This window comes from Amphibalanus amphitrite, unplaced genomic scaffold (genome assembly GCF_019059575.1).
Source record: "Amphibalanus amphitrite isolate SeventyFive unplaced genomic scaffold, NRLGWU_Aamphi_draft 000863F_arrow, whole genome shotgun sequence".
Lineage (NCBI taxonomy): Eukaryota > Metazoa > Arthropoda > Thecostraca > Balanomorpha > Balanidae > Amphibalanus > Amphibalanus amphitrite.
The window spans coordinates 39,634-58,314 of record NW_024882357.1 but is presented as its reverse complement, the minus strand read 5'-3'; the positions used below and the strand labels follow the sequence as shown (position 1 = coordinate 58,314).

Below are 18,681 nucleotides of genomic sequence, written 5' to 3'. Positions count from 1 at the left end.
GGGGGGGGGGCCAAACAGGCCACTTTAGGCCTTTGGGGGGGGGCCATGGCCCCCGTGGCCCCCCCCTGGATCCGCCAGTTAAGAGGGAATGACTGGTCGAACTTCTTGTATGATAATCAGCCAGAGTGCATCAAATACTAGATCCAAGGGTGCTAATCACATTCGTTCTAACAGAAATCGGTTCAAGAAGTGTTCTGTTATTAATACTTGAGAATGACCACTGCGTAATTGAAATGAGATGTTACAGGCCACACCTTTTTCCCTTAGTAACTAGCGCCACTAGTGGGTTAATTTCCACCTAAAATGCAAACGCTGCTGTCGACATCGTATGCTCTGTCGCTGACGCTAGTTCCGTTTGTGGCCGACAGGTGGCGTTCGCGGCGGCTCTCTGGGAGAAGGGGATGGTTGTTACGCGGGCACCGATCACGGAAGAAGAGACGGACAACGCAGGCTCGTGATCGGGATTGAGGTGCTGGCCTTTCATGTAAGTTTCTCTGAAGAGAGATACCTAAATATGCGGAAGGAAGCAGAAACTCGTTTGTGATTTTGTTTTTAGACGGTGCTGCCGGCTTTGCGATGGCTGGCTTGAGTGGTAAAATAGCTAAGGGTTTGCTACGCTCGTTATATCGCGCTACCTTTAGGTAAATAAAGGTTCGTTTGTAGAAAATGTGTGTTCCGTCGTGTATTACGTGCATCAGGGGGCTAGAAAATCGACCGATTCTAATTTCTATGAACGTACATCTAAGTATTTCGAAACGCGCATTTCTTCTTCAGTCTTTAAAATATTAAGCAATGTGACTTTTGGACTCTGAAAAGTTTTCTTAGCTCTCCAATCTATTCTAACAACATTTGCCGTGAGTCATCACGGGACGGTTGGTGCACAGCGCATACGTCTAACTGCGTAACGCCCTGGACTGTTAAAGGGACCCTCCCACCTTAAAAAAAGTTAATGAATTGGCATAAAATTGAAGCCCTTGGTTCGGAAAGATCAAAAATGAATATCTACCAAATTTCACAGAAAAAAAATATTCACTGGTTTTCAAGATTTCACCGAAAAATCTTGAATTTCACCGAAAATTTCACCGAAAAATATTCACTGGTTTTCAAGATATTAGGCTTTTACTTTTGTTTATTTTTTGGGATCTCCGCTGTTCCTAGCGAACTTATTTGGAAGCAATAATTTGGCAGCCTCAAAGTGCGGCAGACGTTGCGCGCAAAGCAGTGTAAACCACCACTTGTTAACGATGGTTTTAGTCTAAGATTTAAAAATCGTTAGATCTCCGCTGACGTCACAAATTCTAAGGGGTATTCCAATGCATTATCCCCTTAGAATCCGAAAACTGCAAGTTTGAAATTTCATATCCGAATTAAAGCATTTTTCGATGCTGTGAGTGCCCAAACCGGTATTTGCAGGTCATGGCCACCAATTTGGCCATCTCAACTCAAAACTAATATTAAGGTGGGATGGTCACTTTAATTAAAAATACATAGCTCGACATGTGCATACGGGGCGACGCCACCAGAATTTGTTCCTTAACCCTCGCCCTGTAGGTAGGGGGGGGGGGGTTGGTGCAACCCCCCCCCTGAGGTTTTTCGGAAATAGTGCAAAAACGGCGGCGCACAGCGCCACCAAATTTTGGGTACCTTATGGGGCAAACCTTGCGCATCTTTTGATAAAAAAAATTTGACCGGGTCATGTCAGGTCACGGAGTTATGACGTCACAAAGGGAACAGCCTCCGGCCGGATTTTCACAAACTGAGTGCCAACGCCCGAGGTTTCCTGCCGGTGGTACGGAGATCGGTTGATGGATCGTGATGAAACTTCCCATGCATGTTGGGGCAAGTATTGGCTATCATATGGTATAAGAAACTTGACCGGGTCAGGTCAGGTCACGGAGCTATGACGTCACAAGAGGAACAGCGTCCGGTACTATTTTTGAAAAGCGCCCGAACCACTATTTTGCTAATTCTTGTCACCTCAATGGGAATATGCAGCAATATTAGCTTCTATAGGGAGCAAATGGACCTCCCAAATCCAAAAATACAATCAGATTTCAAAAATTTAAATTTTGATTTTTCAAATTTCTGCCGCCGACTGTGACCTTGCCGACTTCCGGCGCTCCCAACGCGCCATTTTTAGAGCTAGGGAAACGAAATACATACCAAACGATAGAGAATTGATCAAGGAACACGATAGTGAAGGTTTCAAGTCGATATCTCCCACCGTTTTGCCGCAATCGCCGCGGAAAGTTGAAAAAAGTCTATTTTTCCGAAAATTTGACCTTTGACCGGTCAAAAGTAGGTCAAATGTTGACCTAGGACCAAAAAATATACCACCAATCGCGAGATCTCGGCGAGAGCAATCCGTTGGTCTTTTCCGCTAAGCTCTACGACGCTCCGTTTTCAAACGCCAAGGGGGGGGGTCGCACCAACCCCCCCCCCCCTGCATGGGCGAAGGTGGCAGATCGCCGTTTACGGGCGAGGGTTAAAAATGTCGTTTTTCACACTGGCATGTCTTTACATGAGCTCAGTCACCACCGGAATCGCCCATACCTTCAAATGGCTAGTTTTATTCGATGGACGAGTGACAACTTATGCGGACACCGCTGGGACATTTCTTCAATCGTATAACCGACAGTCGACGCCCTCCAGTGCCGTTCAGTGATGTTCCTGCTGGCCGTAGTGCTGCTGCGGTACCATGGGCGGGTGCTGGTATGTGTTCTGCTGCTGCTGCTGGGGTGGCGGAGGGGCCACCGGTGCTGGCTGCTGGTGATACTGCTGCGGCTGGTAATACTGCTGCTGGGGCACCATCGGCGGCGCCTGCTGCTGGTAGAGCGGCTGCTGGTGCTGCACTGGAGGCTGATGCTGATAGACTTGTTGCTGCTGCTGCTGCTGTGGAGGAGGCGGCGGCGGAGCTTGTGGCGGAGCTTGCTGCAGCTGTTGTTGCTGCTGCTGCTGCTGCTGTTGTTGCTGATGCTGGTCGTCGTGATGCTCCTGCTCCTCGTGGTGGTCGCTCTGCTTGGTGAACATGTTGACAGCGCCCGAGATGTACTCTGTGTAGTCCAGCTGACCGTCCTGGTTCCAGTCGAACTTGTCCAGCGTCTTGTCGATTATACCTGAAAACAGGAACGGCCACGGTCTCAGAACAAGAGGCAAAGGCTACTACCTGACCTTATACACGAGTGTCCTAACGCATAACGTTGCTTTGATTACAAAACCAGTCGGTCTCACGTTTCAAACTATGACATCCGGCACAGCATATCTTCAGGCGCTAGTAACTAGCGCCATCTAGAGACATGAATCTCATTACACTTCTGTTATGCGGTGCAGCATACGTACACAGGCGTCCATTCAATCAACACCTACGCTTCCCGTCTGCGCTGCAACTTATTCAACATCTCTTGATATTATTTTTGCTTTTAGTCCATTACCCACGTTTTCACTTTATGCATTCATGCACGTTTTTATCCACGTTTTACTCATTGAACTTCTTGCATCGGCCTAGTCTCCGTTGGGGCCCAGTCCGACCGACTCGCCCACAAATGTGTCTCTCCTGTAGGTTCTCAGCTCTCTCGACTCGCTCACAGTAGCACCTCGCCTGAATCGCCTACAATAGGGGCTATTGTGGGCAAGTCGGGAGAGTTGACTCGTGACCTCACAGATAGGTGACCCCCCCCCCCCCCCGCCGTGACTCGTCCACAATAGTCCCCCCCCCCCGACTCGTCCACAACAACAACAGTTACTCGCCTGCAATAGCGTTCAGTAGTCGGGCGTTGTAGTCGGCGTCATTGATGGCCGCCTGCCGCACCTGCTCCTCGGTGGCCTCTGAGGTCAGGTGTGTCACGTGGTACGGGTTGACGTGGAACAGGGAGGCCATCAGCTCCAGACCGTCCAGTGCACTGTTGTGGTCCGCGTCGTGCTGTCTGGGGACAGCAGCGGGAGGTGACGGAATGAGTTTTTGTAGACCTACAGGCCACAACATTTCTTTTAAGAATTGCATCCAACGGTGGATAAACGACAAAATCAAGAAAATGCCAAGAGTCCGAGTAATTTTTAAAGTTTAGCGCTGGCATGGGTTGTAAGTGTCCATGGACTCGTTTTCGTTAGCTGTGCGTCTTTACTTTCAAATTCTATCTCTTGATCGATTTTATTATTTTTTACGAATGCAGAATGGACAAGCGATGAGGAGTGAGGACATCAAGTACCGACTCGCTGTAGTCTTTCTAGTCGCTGAGCGGGTACGAACCTACGTCGGATAGCTGATGGATAAACCAATAAAGATGTATCTTGACAACGTCTCACCTGAAGAAATGGTACTTTTCTTCTTCGGGAGTCATCTTCTTCTTGTCGTCTTCCGAAAATGCCTCCTCCAAATGCTCTTTGACGTGCCTGTAAAAGTTAATTTTGTTTTGATTCCATCCATGCTGCTGTAGTGAGGTATTATAATACCACACTCACTCCTCCCCTTCCTCTGACAAGAAACGCAACATGTTGGGGTCTGCTCCGTTATTCAGTTGGTTCTGCCACGGTTCTCCTACTTCGTCGTACTCATCCTTTCCCAGCTCCTCACCGATATTCAATCCCACCAGTCACTCCCACACTTCCCGCCCCTCAGATCTGCTCATCCTCTCAGCTGCTATCTTACTCCTGTTTTATGGTTGCACTCCCGCCTTCTTCACTCTCTCCCCGCATTCACTCTCGCTTCCCTCTGTCAACTCTCTCACCGTCCTACACAGTACACACTCCCTTTGCCACTCACTCTCCGATCATTCATCCATCGTCCTTCCCACTCCCACCCTTCACTTACTCTCCGCTCTGCGATATCGCCGCTACTCACTCTTCGTCCTCGCCCAGTGTCTGGAAGATGTCATCATCAGCGTGCTCCTCGCGGTGCTCCAGGTCAATGTGTTGGTGATGGTGCTGCTCGTGGTGCTCCTCTTCCTCGTCCCACTCGGCCGCCGCGGGCACCACCGTCACCACCAGCAGCACCAGCAGGACACACCATTTGGGCACCATTCTAATCCCGGGACGCTATCACTAGGTGAGTGTAGTCGCACTCGGCTGTGCCAGTGCCCTCTGGAGGTCGTTACAGTTAGTTCTATCAGCGTCTCCGCACTCTCCGCTCGGTTCCTATCGGGCCACTCAGGTCTCGTGTGTGTGTGCGACGCAGCACAGAAGCCACCAGGGTCTCCCGTGTAGACAGCTGGACGCAGTCACTGGCCGCTCCCGTGTAGGCAGCTCGGTACAGAGAGTCACTGACTGCTCGGTTCAGTGTGAACAGAGGGCCACGTGTTCATATGTCAACGGTCGACGTCCGTCACCGACGCCGTGCGGGGGGCGCTGCCCGCCTGTCACGTCACCAGACGTCACATCACGTCACGTCACGTCAGTGGGTTCACGGCAGGGGAACTGTGGCGCTGTGGCGATCGGGCGGTCACGATTAGTGATCGTCAGCCGGGCGTTAGTGGTTACTGATCGTCATCCAGTCGGTAGTGATAAGTGATCGGTGGCCGGATTCGTAGTAGTGACTAGCGATCGATCAGCTTAGTGACTAGTGATCGATCAGGGTGGTGCTTATAAAGCCTTTTTGCCAATGATGGAATCAAACGAAGCTTACAGCGGAGAGAAGTCTCTGAAGAGGAGCTTACAGCGGAGACAAGCCGTCCAAGACGGTTGGAAATCATATGAAGAATCGGGATAGTTCTTGAATTAATCTCTTCCTTCCCTCCCTTATCTTATGGCGGTTGTCGTGGTCGACACAATATATTTCATTCCATTCGATGCATTTGCACAGTGGGTACAGTATACAGCATGAACTTTTACTATCATTTTTAACAATCACTTCCAATTTGCTTTGGTATCAACCATATCATATGATCAAATGGTCATCTTCGGTTTCCACGCAGACAATATACACAAGGCGATATGCAAAAAAAAAACACGCACACACACACACACATTTCGCCGCTGTCACGACGGATCTTGCATGAGTTCGTCGTTTTGCCGCTGCTGCGCCCGGCGGTTGACCAGCACATATTCGGGGTAGCTGAGGAAGCCGTCCTTGTTCAGGTCTCCCTCACCGAGAACTCGATCAATCACACCTGGGAATAGGCGAATAAAGTACTATTCACCTCACCCTGCTGATTACCTTTACAGATGGATGCTGGGAGTCATTTGATGTCTAGGCTATTCAAATACACTAGCTGGACTGCACACGTTGACTACTGGTCATCGCAAAATTCGCCGCTGCATTCCCTTGGACGCTCCCGAAAGTAACAAAATAATCTAATAGGCAAATTTGAATATTTATCTTCTCTACTAACTCCTTATCATGAAAAGTTGAGCTGATTTTTGGTCAAGATTTTCTCTAGGGGAGAGTGGGGTAATTTGGCCGGTGGTGTAAATTGGCCGCCCCCACCTGTACGATGTCTAATAAAAGTGAGTGAAATAACTCTAGTCTCTATTCATTGGTCATGGGTAGAAATAACTGGAGGACAAATGTCAAAACTTTGCCCCTCGTAGTTTTATTCAAAATTAATAAAACGTTAATTTCATTAGAAAATGACAACTTCTACTTCTGTTTACAAAGTTGTATAACATGTAGTATTTGGGCTAAAAACGAATTCAGACATTATAGCGCCATTCTTGGGGGTGTTCAGCGGTTCCAAGAGCAATTTCATCTAATTCCTTATAGCCGTGATGACTTTATACACAAAAATTTTCAGAATGGCAATATGGGGTAATTTGGCCGGGACTAGCGGGGCAACTTGGCCGGTGCGCTCATGGTCACTATGCTGGGACGGCCGAGTTTTCATGGTCAAATGTACCATAAATGACATAATTTATGACCAAATTTGACTACTTTGATGCCTTACTTCCGATTGGTCAACTGTATGAGCATGTGACGTCATCAAAGGTTACCAAACGTTTTTTGCTAATAAATCCTTACATAAAAATGGTACAGCCGCACAAATGGTCTCATTCTGTTCAGGTCGCCAAGGCGCATCGAATGATATGCATGATGACCTTGAAATCACGTGACCTTGAGGTCAAGCGACCTGAGGTAACGTGACCTGAGGTCAACCTTCGACCTTGACTGCTCGAGGTCAACACATATATGTTTCGATGCGGAATGACGAGAGAATTACGATGGTACTCGAAGTTTTGGCCTAGCTTGATTACTTCAAAAGTTATTCGTAAAAAACTGTCTTCGCATCTAGAGCCGCTAATTTGGCTATTTTGACCCCTGTGACCCCATGAGTCAACCTCCAAAATGTGGTAAATGCGTCATAGGACACACGTCATTGCTGAATCTGAAGCTGACTCGCAATATAACAGAAAATCCTGACCGCAAACTAACACCGGCCAAATTGCCCCACACCCCCGGCCAAATAACCCTGCTAGTGGGGCAATTTGGCCGCCTTGCAGACCTTTGTAATACGTCACAATTTCAATATAAGTAATTACTCTATCATTTCAAGTTCACTGTCCAGTAAAGTAAAATGAATGCGACACCTGCCAGCGTTGAGAAAATGCAGAAATGTGTCGTCAATTTTAAGTTACATCGTTTTCTAAAAAAGCGGCCAAATTACCCCACTCTCCCCTACGTCATTGAGTAACGAAACGCCAGCGGGAGAGGTTCGCACCTACCACCCCACGCCGCCTCCGCGTCACGAAAAAAATGCCCGAAACGGCGAGGTGTAATTGATGTCAGGTATAAGTGAAAGGTATAGTCAGAAATTTGGCATCAGAGAAATTGTATAAAATTAACGATGCATTGGTACAGTATCGTACTACAAATAAAATTGCAGTTTGTTGACCACATTCAGAAATGCACCTATACCTACCTACATTTGTTACGTATAAAGGTATGAATAGGGAAATTAAAATTCATAGAGCGTTTGCGTTGATGTAGCTTACCGACGTAGAACTGCGCTGTTGAAGGATCGTTGATATTCCCTTGGTCTTGCTCTGAATCGCTGTTGGGTATATCTTCGGTGGCTTCCATGTTTGAAGTCTGCCGAACGTTGAATGAGCATTAGAATACCGGTGTCGTGAAATATCTCTGCGTTAACAATGATACAGATCTACATAGTTACTTCCATTCTACAGGTTTAAAATGTTTGAGCTCTTGTTAACGCAATTTCTTTTCTTTTTTGCCTTTCCACCATTTTCATTTTTCCGAGATCTCTGATCTCTTGTTAAAAGCAGTGTAGGTGTACAGTAATAGGGGCATAATAATGTTGGCTATTCTTATAGTCCTTTTGCATACAGGCCAATATACATGACTCTTTAGTGCCCTGCATGATACAATACGGGCTGTACCTTTAGGTGTTGTATAGTGTATACGCTGTCATTTAGGCTTTACATTACAATACAGATAAGCATATTATGTGCACACGAGCATTACACAAATAGCAACTTTAGAAAAACATGCGACCTTTTTGTAATTTACGGCAACCAAGACTCAGGATGAGTGTTCCTCAGCAAACAATACGCCGGCTGACTCCCGGGAAATGTCGATCACCTTCTCCGGCGCGACGTGCAGCACGGCCTTCAGCATCTCCATGCCATCCAGCGCCTTGTTGCCGTCAAAGTCGTGCGACTGGAAGTAATGGTATCTGAAAAAAGGACAGAAAGACATCGGTTTACGATATGAGTGTGGAGTGAAACAAGCATGTAAGCTGCAGCCGTCCATACTGAAACAACGATTATGTTGTAGGTTTGTGGATGTCGAAGAAGACAAAATTAAAGAAACATCTAAACTCGTCAGCGCATGCATTCACACGCCTAAAAATCTGCGTTTAAAATCTGTCCATGCCTCTTGATCTTTGCAGCTTGGTGAAAAATGAGATGTTTTCAACGCCAATCACCAATTATTCATGTTCAATCAATGCATGAGTAGTGAGAAAGTGAATTAAATAGGCGTATCCTAATCGGCCTAAGCGATTTTCCACTTCCGTCTGCGACCAGTGATCGGCAAAATGACGTGACAGCCGGCGGTGCCCCACGATTGTGGTAGCTCTTTGAACTAGAAAGGGAGTGAGAAGTGGAAAGGAAAGGAGGGGGGCCTTCGCATGGGAAGTGGAGAAAGGTGGGAGAGAAATGATGTGCCGAAGAGAGGAAATTAATCGCTGAAGCCTTTCTTGGGTAAGTGAGTGAGTGGATGGGTTAGTGAGTGAGTGAGTGAGTGAGTGAGTGAGTGAGTAAGCAACTAAGAGAGTGAGTGTGTGAGTGAGTGAGTGAGTGTTCGAGAAGGTGAGTGAGTGAGTGATTGAGAAGGTGAGTGGGTGAGTCAGTGAGTAAATTTGTGGGTGGAGTTTGTAAGCGTCAGTAGACTAACAGTAACCTCTACGCTGGAGTACAAAAAACATGCCCCCCCCCCTTTCCTTCCCTCTACGCTGGAGTACAAAAAACATCATCTCACGCTCTCAGTCCCAGCGGATAAAAACAACACCTAAGAATAACAGTAACAAGTAGGCTGGTAAGCAGCTGTTTCGAGTTAGTAGGTAAGTAAAGTTGGTAAGTAAGTAAGCAAGCTAAAAGCAAGTAACTAAATGGTTGAATGGTAGCGCAGCTGTAGGCCCGCTCTAGTATTCGATCACGGCGTTCGCGGCGTCTGAAGACATCTGTCTGTGCGCCAGACGGGCGCAGATGGCGGTACGGTTCGTATTGATCTCGTCTGTGGCGGCGTCCCCCAAGGAGCGGCCGGCGGACGGTGGCTCACGTCTCACACAGCTGCGCCCCAGCCAGGGACAGGCCAGAGACGGAAACTCCGACCAATCAGAGCGGAGCAGAGAGGACGGCCTGAGGAGGGCGACTTCTGGGGAGGTCCTTTCGCAGATGACTCATGGTTGTTTCGTTTTACCGTGACATTTTTGACTTCTTTTTCGCTATTTGAAGGATATTTGCAAGGAAGTTGTTATATAAAAAAAATGAAGACTGTTAAATGACCCTCAATGTCAGCGATTGTTTCTTCCAGCAATGCTCCAGATAAAGCTTAACAGAAATATTTGTGTACCTAAGTTGGTAGTCATCCGCAAAAGAGCAATTTTAAAGAGTGAGCAAGGATTACTTAACTCCTAAGTAAGTAAGATGAGCGGGTCCTATGTCTTTTTCTTGCCTGTCTCTTTTGTTGCTAGTATCTATGCATTAGAAGTGTGAGGTGCCGCAATTTTAAACACCCTCGTTTATGAATTTGATGCATTTTTAAGCCCAGAGATGCTGGAATGCATATTCAGAACTATTTCACATTCTTTTATTCATTCGTTTAGGCAACATTCATAATCATTCACGCTACTAAAATCATTGGACAAGATTAGCTGGATGTAAATAAAAATGATATATTTGATATCAGTGCCGTGAACTCCGACCAGTGCTGCCAAATCCTATTTACGGCATTGGTAAGATTGGGCTTAGGTACGAAATTTGAGCGTGAAAATTATGTAAGCCCAACCGTTTGTGAGCTATAAAAACGACACCCTGCGCTTGCACCCTTGCAAGTTGTGCGCTACACTTACGCTAGCACTTGGCCTTTACTGGCTACTTACGCGAGATGAGCTCGAGCTAGTCAAAATGCATCTTTTAGTTGTTAAAACTTATCGCGATGCTAAGTTTCAGCGCATTCAGATCAGTCAATGTGGATGTGCTGTAATTGGAAAAATTTTGCCACCCTTGGCTTGCATGTGACACATGCCGTGTAAACCAGGCATGCGAATCGAAATTAGTTGATTTTATGATTGAAGGGATTTTTTATGTACAGGGTGTCCCAAAAGTTCGTTCTCACATTATGTTTGTACATACATACATACATAAAGGTTTATTTGACCACGTGACAGTCAACGACTGGTAAAAAGGCCGTACATGAGCTGTGCAATGGTGGCACCACATGAAGAAGTGAAAAGCATCACAAAAATTAAAAACACAGTGCATTTCAAAAGAGCTCCGAACATATCTACGTGGGGATCACATCCTGTTCATTAGATCTATGAGTACAGGCACAGTGGACTTTTTATACCGCTCAGTTTTGGCCCGCGGTACGACAAACTTTCGCTGCCGGCGCAGAGGGCGCCTCACATTTGCCAGCTGCTCGCCCGGGTACAGTGGGTGGGCGGGGTTGGCGAGGATGTCGGCCGCCAGCTTGCAGAGGACAGCATCGCGACGCTCGCTCAGAGTCTCGAGGTTGAGGAGCTGGCAGGCAGAGGCGTAGTCGGTGTAGTTTTCGTATCCTATCATGATTTTGCAAGCTCTTTTCTGAACTTGCTCGATTGCTTGTGCTTGTTGCTGTGTCAGTCCCGTGTGCCACAGTTGAGAGCAGTATTCCAGACATGGACGAATGAAGCTGATGTAGACGGCGCGGATATCGCTCAGATCTGCATGGAACTGACGGAGGACTGTGAGCATGAACAGCCTGCGAGAGGCGTTTTTTGTGATATGATTTGTATTTGCCGTCCACTTTAAGTCAGAAGTAATATGGACTCCGAGAAGTTTCATGGTAGAGACGACAGGTACTGGCTCGTTGTTAATGATTACTGCGCCGTCCATATCCGTGTTGTGAGAGAAGTTGCAGATGAGTACATGACACTTTTTTCCGTTGATCTTCATGAGATTGTTCTCTGACCATGTTTCCAGAGTGGATGCGGCCGTCTGGGCTTTCTGAAGGACAATGTTTGCATCTCTTGCAGGAGACAGGATGCCGATACTGAGGTCGTCCACATACTTCCATCGATGATTTTCGGTAACTGCGCAGTCATTTATATGAGCCAAAAATGCAATCGGGGCGATTTTTGTCCCTTGGGGCGTTCCACACGTGGTAGTGAGCTCTGATGAGACAGGATTCGAGCCACCAAGTCGAACGACCTGTTTCCGCTCGTTGAGGAAGCTGGCTACTGTAGGCACGATGGAGGGACGAACTTGCTGGTCCAGTAGTTTCCTGAGCACGACATCATGGCTAACCAGGTTTGCGTGTGAAACAGAGTACATTGCGTTTTGATATGTTTATGACCCCTCAATGTGCTCCCCATTTAATAGGCAAACACATGAATACATGCAGCGGCATGCCAACCGGCATGTTTGGCTGCATAGCAGGCTTTAAGTTAACCCAGACTGACTTGACATGCGCCTCGAGCTCCTCGAGGCTGGAACAGCGCTACGCTTCGACGAGCCTCAATTGCAGCATAACCAACAAATTTTTATGAAATTTTGATCCGATGAAGTGCCTGGCATGTGATCTTGCCACAAACGCCTGTCACAGTCTCCTTGCACCGCTTTTAAGCTTTGCTTGACCTGTGCACTGATGCACTGTCTTGCCTGAAGATGGGCCTACGACCTCCCGGATGCCATTTTCTCCTCTATAAATGTGTTCATACTCGCGGTTCGAGTTCAGCTTGAGGGCTGAAAATCCTCCTAGATGTTCTTGGAAAAGCATTATGCTTCCCAAAACTGTTTCTGGGTTGCCACTTGCAGCTTGGTCAACTCCAGAAAGCCTATAATCCCACAACACAGTGACCCTGGCCTTTTGCATAGGAGCATAACGGGACGAAACGGAGGCCTCCTCCTTCGCCCTTATGGGGTTGTTTTCGGGTTTGGACGGGTGTTTCATCTCGAACGTGGACTAGTTAGTCCAGATGACCTGGTTGATGTCATCAGCCCTCTAGTTTTGTTTAGCCTAAGGCATAACGAAACTCATGTTTGGCCAGTTTTTAAGACGTTTTTGACTGTTTTGTGCCCTCCGGTAAGCAAAGCTTAAGTCACCTTGAGTTATGTACCCCGAAAGAACACTCTTAAACAGCTGGCAATCCATCCTGAAAAGTCTGCTTACCAACTTTCTAACCCGTTGACCTTTTTGATGGCCACTTTGGCGCCACACAGTTTTGGCCACTTGGCTCACTCCTGAGGGCTGACTGGAAAGAGGATAAAATTGCAGTGATTAACTCCCGACAAATCATCGGCGTCACTTGCTGACTGTGCGTCCAGTTAGCGATGGACATTGGCTGCAGACTGGTAGGCCTCAATCACCCTCAATCGTCGCGAATGGTCACGTGCTGACTAAATACTGAGACGTACCCGTATCAGAGACCTCTATGTTGCGGCGTTAGCCGTCTCTGTAGGAAGCGGGCTCTCTAGCAAAAACTATTTTGTCTACAGAAATTAGCTACTGTGGAGCATATTTCTACTAGCCATGGCAACCACGTAAGCTCAATTACGAACCAATTTCAGCGTGCCTTTAAGCAAGAGAGCCTAAAAACGTAAAATTTAGGTGAGAACGAACTTTTGGGACACCCTGTTGATGGAAGAGGACAGTAGTCAGTAAGTTGATTGGCCTAGCGGCTGCCGAATTATAAGGCAGTTGTTAGCTTTAGGGGAAGATGGGGCAACTCATGTATTTATTCCTTACCACCCGTCCCTGGTCCATAGCCGTACGGCCTGCTTATGACCAAAGGTCTCGTCCATTGCCTTTGGCCACTCACCTGAGTTCGTCCTCTGTGAGGTTGGTCACGCTCTGTGGATCTATGGCTCCCTCCAGGTGCTGCGTGACGTCCTCTGAGCTGGCGAGTACCGTTCCACTGTAGTCGGACCCGCCTCCCTCACTGTCCTGTGAGTCGGGGGAGACGGTGGACGGACCGCCCCACACCAGACAGGCTAGGAGAGCGACCAGCACCGCCTGCAGCCTGCCAACGAACGGAGCTCACGATAAAACAGAGGACCACCCCATACCAGACAAGCTAGCAGAGCGACCAGCGCCGCCTGCAACCCGCCAACAAATGATGAACTAACTGCAGTGGAGGACAGCAAAGGTTGTTGAACTCAGACTTTAAAGGCTTATATAGTGAATATTCAAATGATGAAATGTCTTGCCGTCAGCTGCGATCACCATTATAGAAGCACATCTTCACCTTTTATTGATGGGTATTACCAATGTTGAAATGTTGCATAAATTTTGATCCGTTTGTTTCTTTCTAGATCCATCTGTTAGAAAGTGGTTTGCTCTAGAAACGCAACGCAAGCCAGCATATAAAACGGGTAGAAAATCGTTGTTTGCTTGATTTAGAAAACAAGAATGGGTATTAAACTAAAAAATTGTTTTAACTTTGAATAGAAGGAATATTTACATGCAATCGGGAGTCCCAACATTCACAAGTTGCAGCGTTTGAAACAGGTCAACTAGAGGTCAGTTCAGTTGATAAAGAGGAGCAAACCTCGCCGCGATCAAACAAACCTCGCCGCGCTCAAACTCCTGATACAGTCATTGAGTGGCTCGCAAATCCCATCACTGCTTACAAGCGTCGCCGTCAACTACGTAAAGCCAGTCGTCACACGGGCCGGTAGCACCACCCCTGACCACTCCACCTGTGCTGCCATACACACACACTTATCGCAGTCATCGGTATTCATCGACACCTAATTCGACATCGGCCGCGTGCCGCCAACACAAGCAGCGTTCTATCTCTGCAAACAATCTACCAGCGATGAATAATGTATGTTTGCGCGCGGCAGTCGCTCAGAGGGGATGCGGTCGGCCGGCCGGGCCGGGGCAGGCCGGGATTGCCGACGCCGCCCCGCCTGCCGGTCCGCCGCCGTCCCGGGGATGCCGGCCTGGCGCGGCCCGGCGCGGCGTGGACCCCTGTCGCGCGCACATGTCGTCCTTTATCGCGGCACCGCGGCGCACAATGGCTGCACTCGCGGCTCCATTCTTCCGGCAGCTCGGCGGCGGATTAGCGCCCCATCGGATGACACCTCTGGCGCACGGCGCCCCCTCTCGCCGGCCCCCCGGGGGGCACACCCCCGAGCGATGCGCTTTGAACGCCCCTCTATCTGTTACTGTACAAAATCCCGACCCTCATTAAGGCCGACAAATCTATTACAGGTCTCCTGAGTCTATTAGGAGCACATTAGTAGTTTGTCCGCACTTTAAAGGGCCTTAGCCTCCCCTGCAAAGGCCATCTGTCACCCAGGCAGTGGACGGAGGAGGGGAGAGCGACATGGCAGGGAGGGCTGAGGGGAGGAGAGAGGACACGGAAGGCGACATGGCATGGCAGACCTATACTCAATCGAAACATTGCACGATTCAACGCATTTCGAATCAAATCACACCGAACAGCAAACCTCACCCACGTCCGACAGTTCCAAATTGTTAGACCCCTCAATGCTCACCATGAAACTCCTGTGTTCGGTCACTGCCGCTTTCAAACTGCCCCGGGCAATGTGACAATGTTGCAGCCTGGCTGCGCACAGTGGGACCACGACGTCGAGCGACGGCCATTAGCGGCTGACACCTGCGCATCCTTGCAGCATCGACCACCAATCGGAGCTGGGTCGCCATGGCAACCGCGAGTGGCTGCCGACGCCGCAGCTCGTCGGCACACAAATGCCGCAGCCTGCAGAATCTCCCTGGGGTGAAGGGCTAAATGGAAATGAGACTTCGCTTTCACTGAAGAGCCGCGAGCTGAAAAGCCATTTCAGTTGAATCTAGCTGCTTCTGAAATGCGTGTATTTGCCTGAAAATATGGCTGTGACTAGCTGAATAGAATGAAACTGTAAATCCTAGTTTATTGTGCCGTTCATATGTTTTAAACCACATCTTTTCGTTCTTTCTCCATCACGGAATACGGTACCCGTCCACTCATAAGGTGTGCAAATAAGTTCTTAGGATGCCTCCAATAATAAAAATAATATCTGCACATTACGCGCTATCAGTCGGATTATAAGACTCGACCCCGACCGGTGCAAGGCCGTATAAGTTGACCGGTGTGCTCTAGCCGTTCGGACTTCGGCTCCTGATAAAGCTATATTTTCTCGAAATAACGAGCGTTCTGCCCTTGACGAAACTGATGATATCCATTTGGAGGTTATTGGGTAACCTTCCAGCTCATGTCGATGGTCCAAATGACGGGATAGGTAAACGTAACCATAGATAACAGGAATCTGTTACTCATGTTATCTATGTCGTAGCCTGCCGAGGTTTTCGATATGGGTTTTATAAGGGTTTCCGTTATTTCAATTATGAACTTTAATTTGTCTTGACCAGAATATCTATTCATGCAATTGGGGTGGGTCACTCAATATTTAGTCAACCAGTAGGTTTGCCTACTATCACTTTTTAAGTGACAGGCTTTCCGCGAGCTACCTGATCCAAGGGAACAGTACTGACAGCTTCGCAACAGGATGTTGTGTTGGCATTTCTTCATTACAAAAAAAAAAAAACTGGAAACGCTCAGATGATGTGCGCTTTGTACTGCGCTAGCATTCACGTCGAACCTCTTTTCTGGCTAAACATGGTCTCCAGGAACAGGTCGCTGGTGAAAGGTCATTTGGATCACGGTCATACCATTTTCCGGAAGGTGTCATGCAGATGATCTCCAAGGTACTGACACTTTTGTCTCGATACCTACACCGCTTAATTAAGTGTGTTATTGGTGCAAAACCGAGAGGGTCTGTTCGACCCCCTTTACGTGCCAGGGGATTTTCTATAACTGCTCGTTAAAAGGAAACTACACGCATTTAATCTAATAATTTTGATAATATGTGCAAGCTTTTAGAGATCGAAACACTTGAAACAAATGCAGCGTGAAACATTTTTACTGCGCTTAGAAGCTCAAGCCTATTACGAGTAGGTACGCCACTTGAATACGTCTCGCTTGAGCATATTTTACTTGTCTACTCATTGAAAAAAGTTAGGAATAAATGAATATGTTACTTACATCGTCTCTCTGATTCCTGGAAGTTCCTCGAATGTTTCGGGATTTGGTTTCTTCCTGGATACGTAGACAGGGAGAATCATCAACAAGGAGTTAATCGGCTATGATTTTGATCGGTGGTAAATGAGCACAACTCTACGACCACTACAATATTTGTAAACAGGAGTATCAAAGCTTAACTTAATTTATAAGCACATTTCGTTTGTCGTTCGAACATTTTTTGCAATGATAGCAAAGGTTTGCACTGTCTTCGTTCGCTTTCATATGCGTTTCGTTTGCGTTTGTTGCTCGATTTGTTTGGCTTGGCAGACATTTTGGCGTTTCATATTGGTGCAAAATGAAAGGTGTCTCGAGATGATCTCTGTCTGGGGTCCTCGCTTCGTCTCGCTATTAAACTGAGCTCGTTTACAGTTGCTTGCATTCTCTACTCCTATCGCACTCTTTAAGAAAGTGTGCAATGCAACAGCATGGTCCCGATTCACCGCTGATGATGATTGGCAACATTTAATCAGCGTCCTCTACACGGTGTTGCATCCGAACGGAACTTTCGAGAGCGTATTTTTGCCTCTTCTCCGGGAAAGACAAGTTTTCAGGAAAAGAGTAAATGAACATCTAAAACCTTTTTTTTCTATAAACGACGTTCTTACATCAGCTTTTTATTTTCCTGAGCCAGTCCGTCCGCTCAGCTGCCCTGTCTCCTGACCCAGTAACTGTTGTCCAGCTCAGTAGCTTTTGTAGTTGCTCAGCTCAGTAGCTGTTGCTCAGAGCTCCTGACCCAGTAGGTCCGCTCAGCTCTCCTGTCTCCTGACTTGAGCCGGTCTGTTCTTTTAGCTCTCCTGAGCCCGCCCAGCTCCCCTGTCTCCTGAGCCAGTCCACTCAGCTCCCCTGTCTCCTGAGTTAGTCGGTCCCTTCAGCTCTCCTGAGCCCGCTCAGCTCCCCTTCCTCCTGAGCTAGTCGGTCCCTTCAGCTCTCCTGAGCCGGCCCGTCCGCTCAGCTCTCTCGGTCCGCAGCGGACGGGACATCCCGCGGGAGCCAGCATCCCGGACCCGACATCGATTACCGCCCGCCGAGCACAATGGCTGGTCGCGCCAGAGGCGGCACCTGTCGACAGCCATTGTGGCGCGCGCCACCCGTCTCTGCGGCAGGTGCGGCGCAGTGGCGCGTCACAAAGCGCCGCTGAGCGTCACATTCGCGCCAGCCGCCCGCTGTTGTCACGTCCAGTCGCATGGAAGGATGGGCGGGCCGAGTCTTCGACGGAGGAGAGGAGAGGAGAGGAGAGGAGAGGAGAGGAGAGGAGAGGAGAGGAGAGGAGAGGAGAGGAGAGAGAGAGAGAGAGAGAGAGAGAGAGAGAGAGGGGAGAGAGAGGGGTGAATGAGAGAGGGATGGTAGATAGACACCGGTCGTAACAGTCCAGTAGCCCCTTGTGTTGATTAGGAGTGTTATAAAAGCGTGTCAGGCATTGTATAAACTCGTCTTGTAGGAATAAAGACAAAGAATAGAAACTCTTTTCCAGATCATCAGGCATCAGCGCCAAAAGCTGCCACAAGGCTGGCAGCATGCCAGTAAAGCGGCGCCGCGCGGCCGACACGTAGAAGGCCCCTGAAGGGCAGGCTGTACCGCTGAGCAGTGCTGTCGTGCGGCACAGTCTACCTTCAGTCATTTGACAGCCGGGCTGATGGCCGGGCGCCAGCTGTATGCAGGCTGCAGCCCATCGTATAAAAGCGTACTTTTGATATATATTTTGCTTTTTGAAAACACTTGACGCTTTGTTTTGAACAAGACACTGGATTTTGATAAAAATATCGCAATTACTTAAAAAACGAGTAAGTGCATGCCTACTGTCATCCAAAAATGCACAAAAAATAAGATCTCATACAACAGGCTCACACGACAGCTGCTCAGGGGGCATTCCACGTCAAATCAAACACCGAAATCCGTCATCCCCTTCGATTTTTCTGAAAATTTGTAGGCAGACTGGGCATGG

At 48.2% G+C, this 18,681-nt stretch overlaps 3 protein-coding genes across 6 annotated transcripts in view; 1 reads left to right on the top strand and 2 right to left on the bottom strand.

Annotated features, from left to right (window-relative positions):
* Nucleotides 1–667, top strand: part of LOC122367320 (ribosomal oxygenase 1-like) — a 51,651-nt gene extending 50,984 nt beyond the window's left edge. For all 4 annotated transcript variants that reach the window (XM_043340332.1, XM_043340330.1, XM_043340331.1 and 1 more), the window contains exon 12: nucleotides 369–667. In XM_043340332.1, the coding sequence (XP_043196267.1) occupies nucleotides 369–458 (90 nt within the window). In that variant the 3' untranslated portion in view covers nucleotides 459–667. The remainder of the gene's footprint in view (nucleotides 1–368) is intronic.
* A 787-nt stretch (nucleotides 668–1,454) lies between these two features.
* LOC122367318 (putative uncharacterized protein DDB_G0294196) lies at nucleotides 1,455–5,295 on the bottom strand. The gene is made up of 4 exons (XM_043340328.1): nucleotides 4,838–5,295; nucleotides 4,303–4,389; nucleotides 3,748–3,923; nucleotides 1,455–3,116 (listed from the first exon to the last, which is right to left on the bottom strand). The coding sequence occupies exons 1-4, from the start codon at nucleotides 5,014–5,016 to the stop codon at nucleotides 2,659–2,661; spliced, it is 900 nt and encodes a 299-aa protein (XP_043196263.1). The 5' UTR covers nucleotides 5,017–5,295; the 3' UTR covers nucleotides 1,455–2,658.
* Nucleotides 5,296–5,744: 449 nt separating this feature from the next.
* Nucleotides 5,745–17,210, bottom strand: LOC122367317 (multiple coagulation factor deficiency protein 2 homolog). The gene is made up of 5 exons (XM_043340327.1): nucleotides 16,701–17,210; nucleotides 13,470–13,670; nucleotides 8,528–8,621; nucleotides 7,921–8,017; nucleotides 5,745–6,101 (listed from the first exon to the last, which is right to left on the bottom strand). Exons 1-5 carry the CDS (start codon nucleotides 16,778–16,780, stop codon nucleotides 5,971–5,973), a joined length of 603 nt encoding a protein of 200 aa, XP_043196262.1. The 5' UTR covers nucleotides 16,781–17,210; the 3' UTR covers nucleotides 5,745–5,970.
* Nucleotides 17,211–18,681: the final 1,471 nt, after the last annotated feature.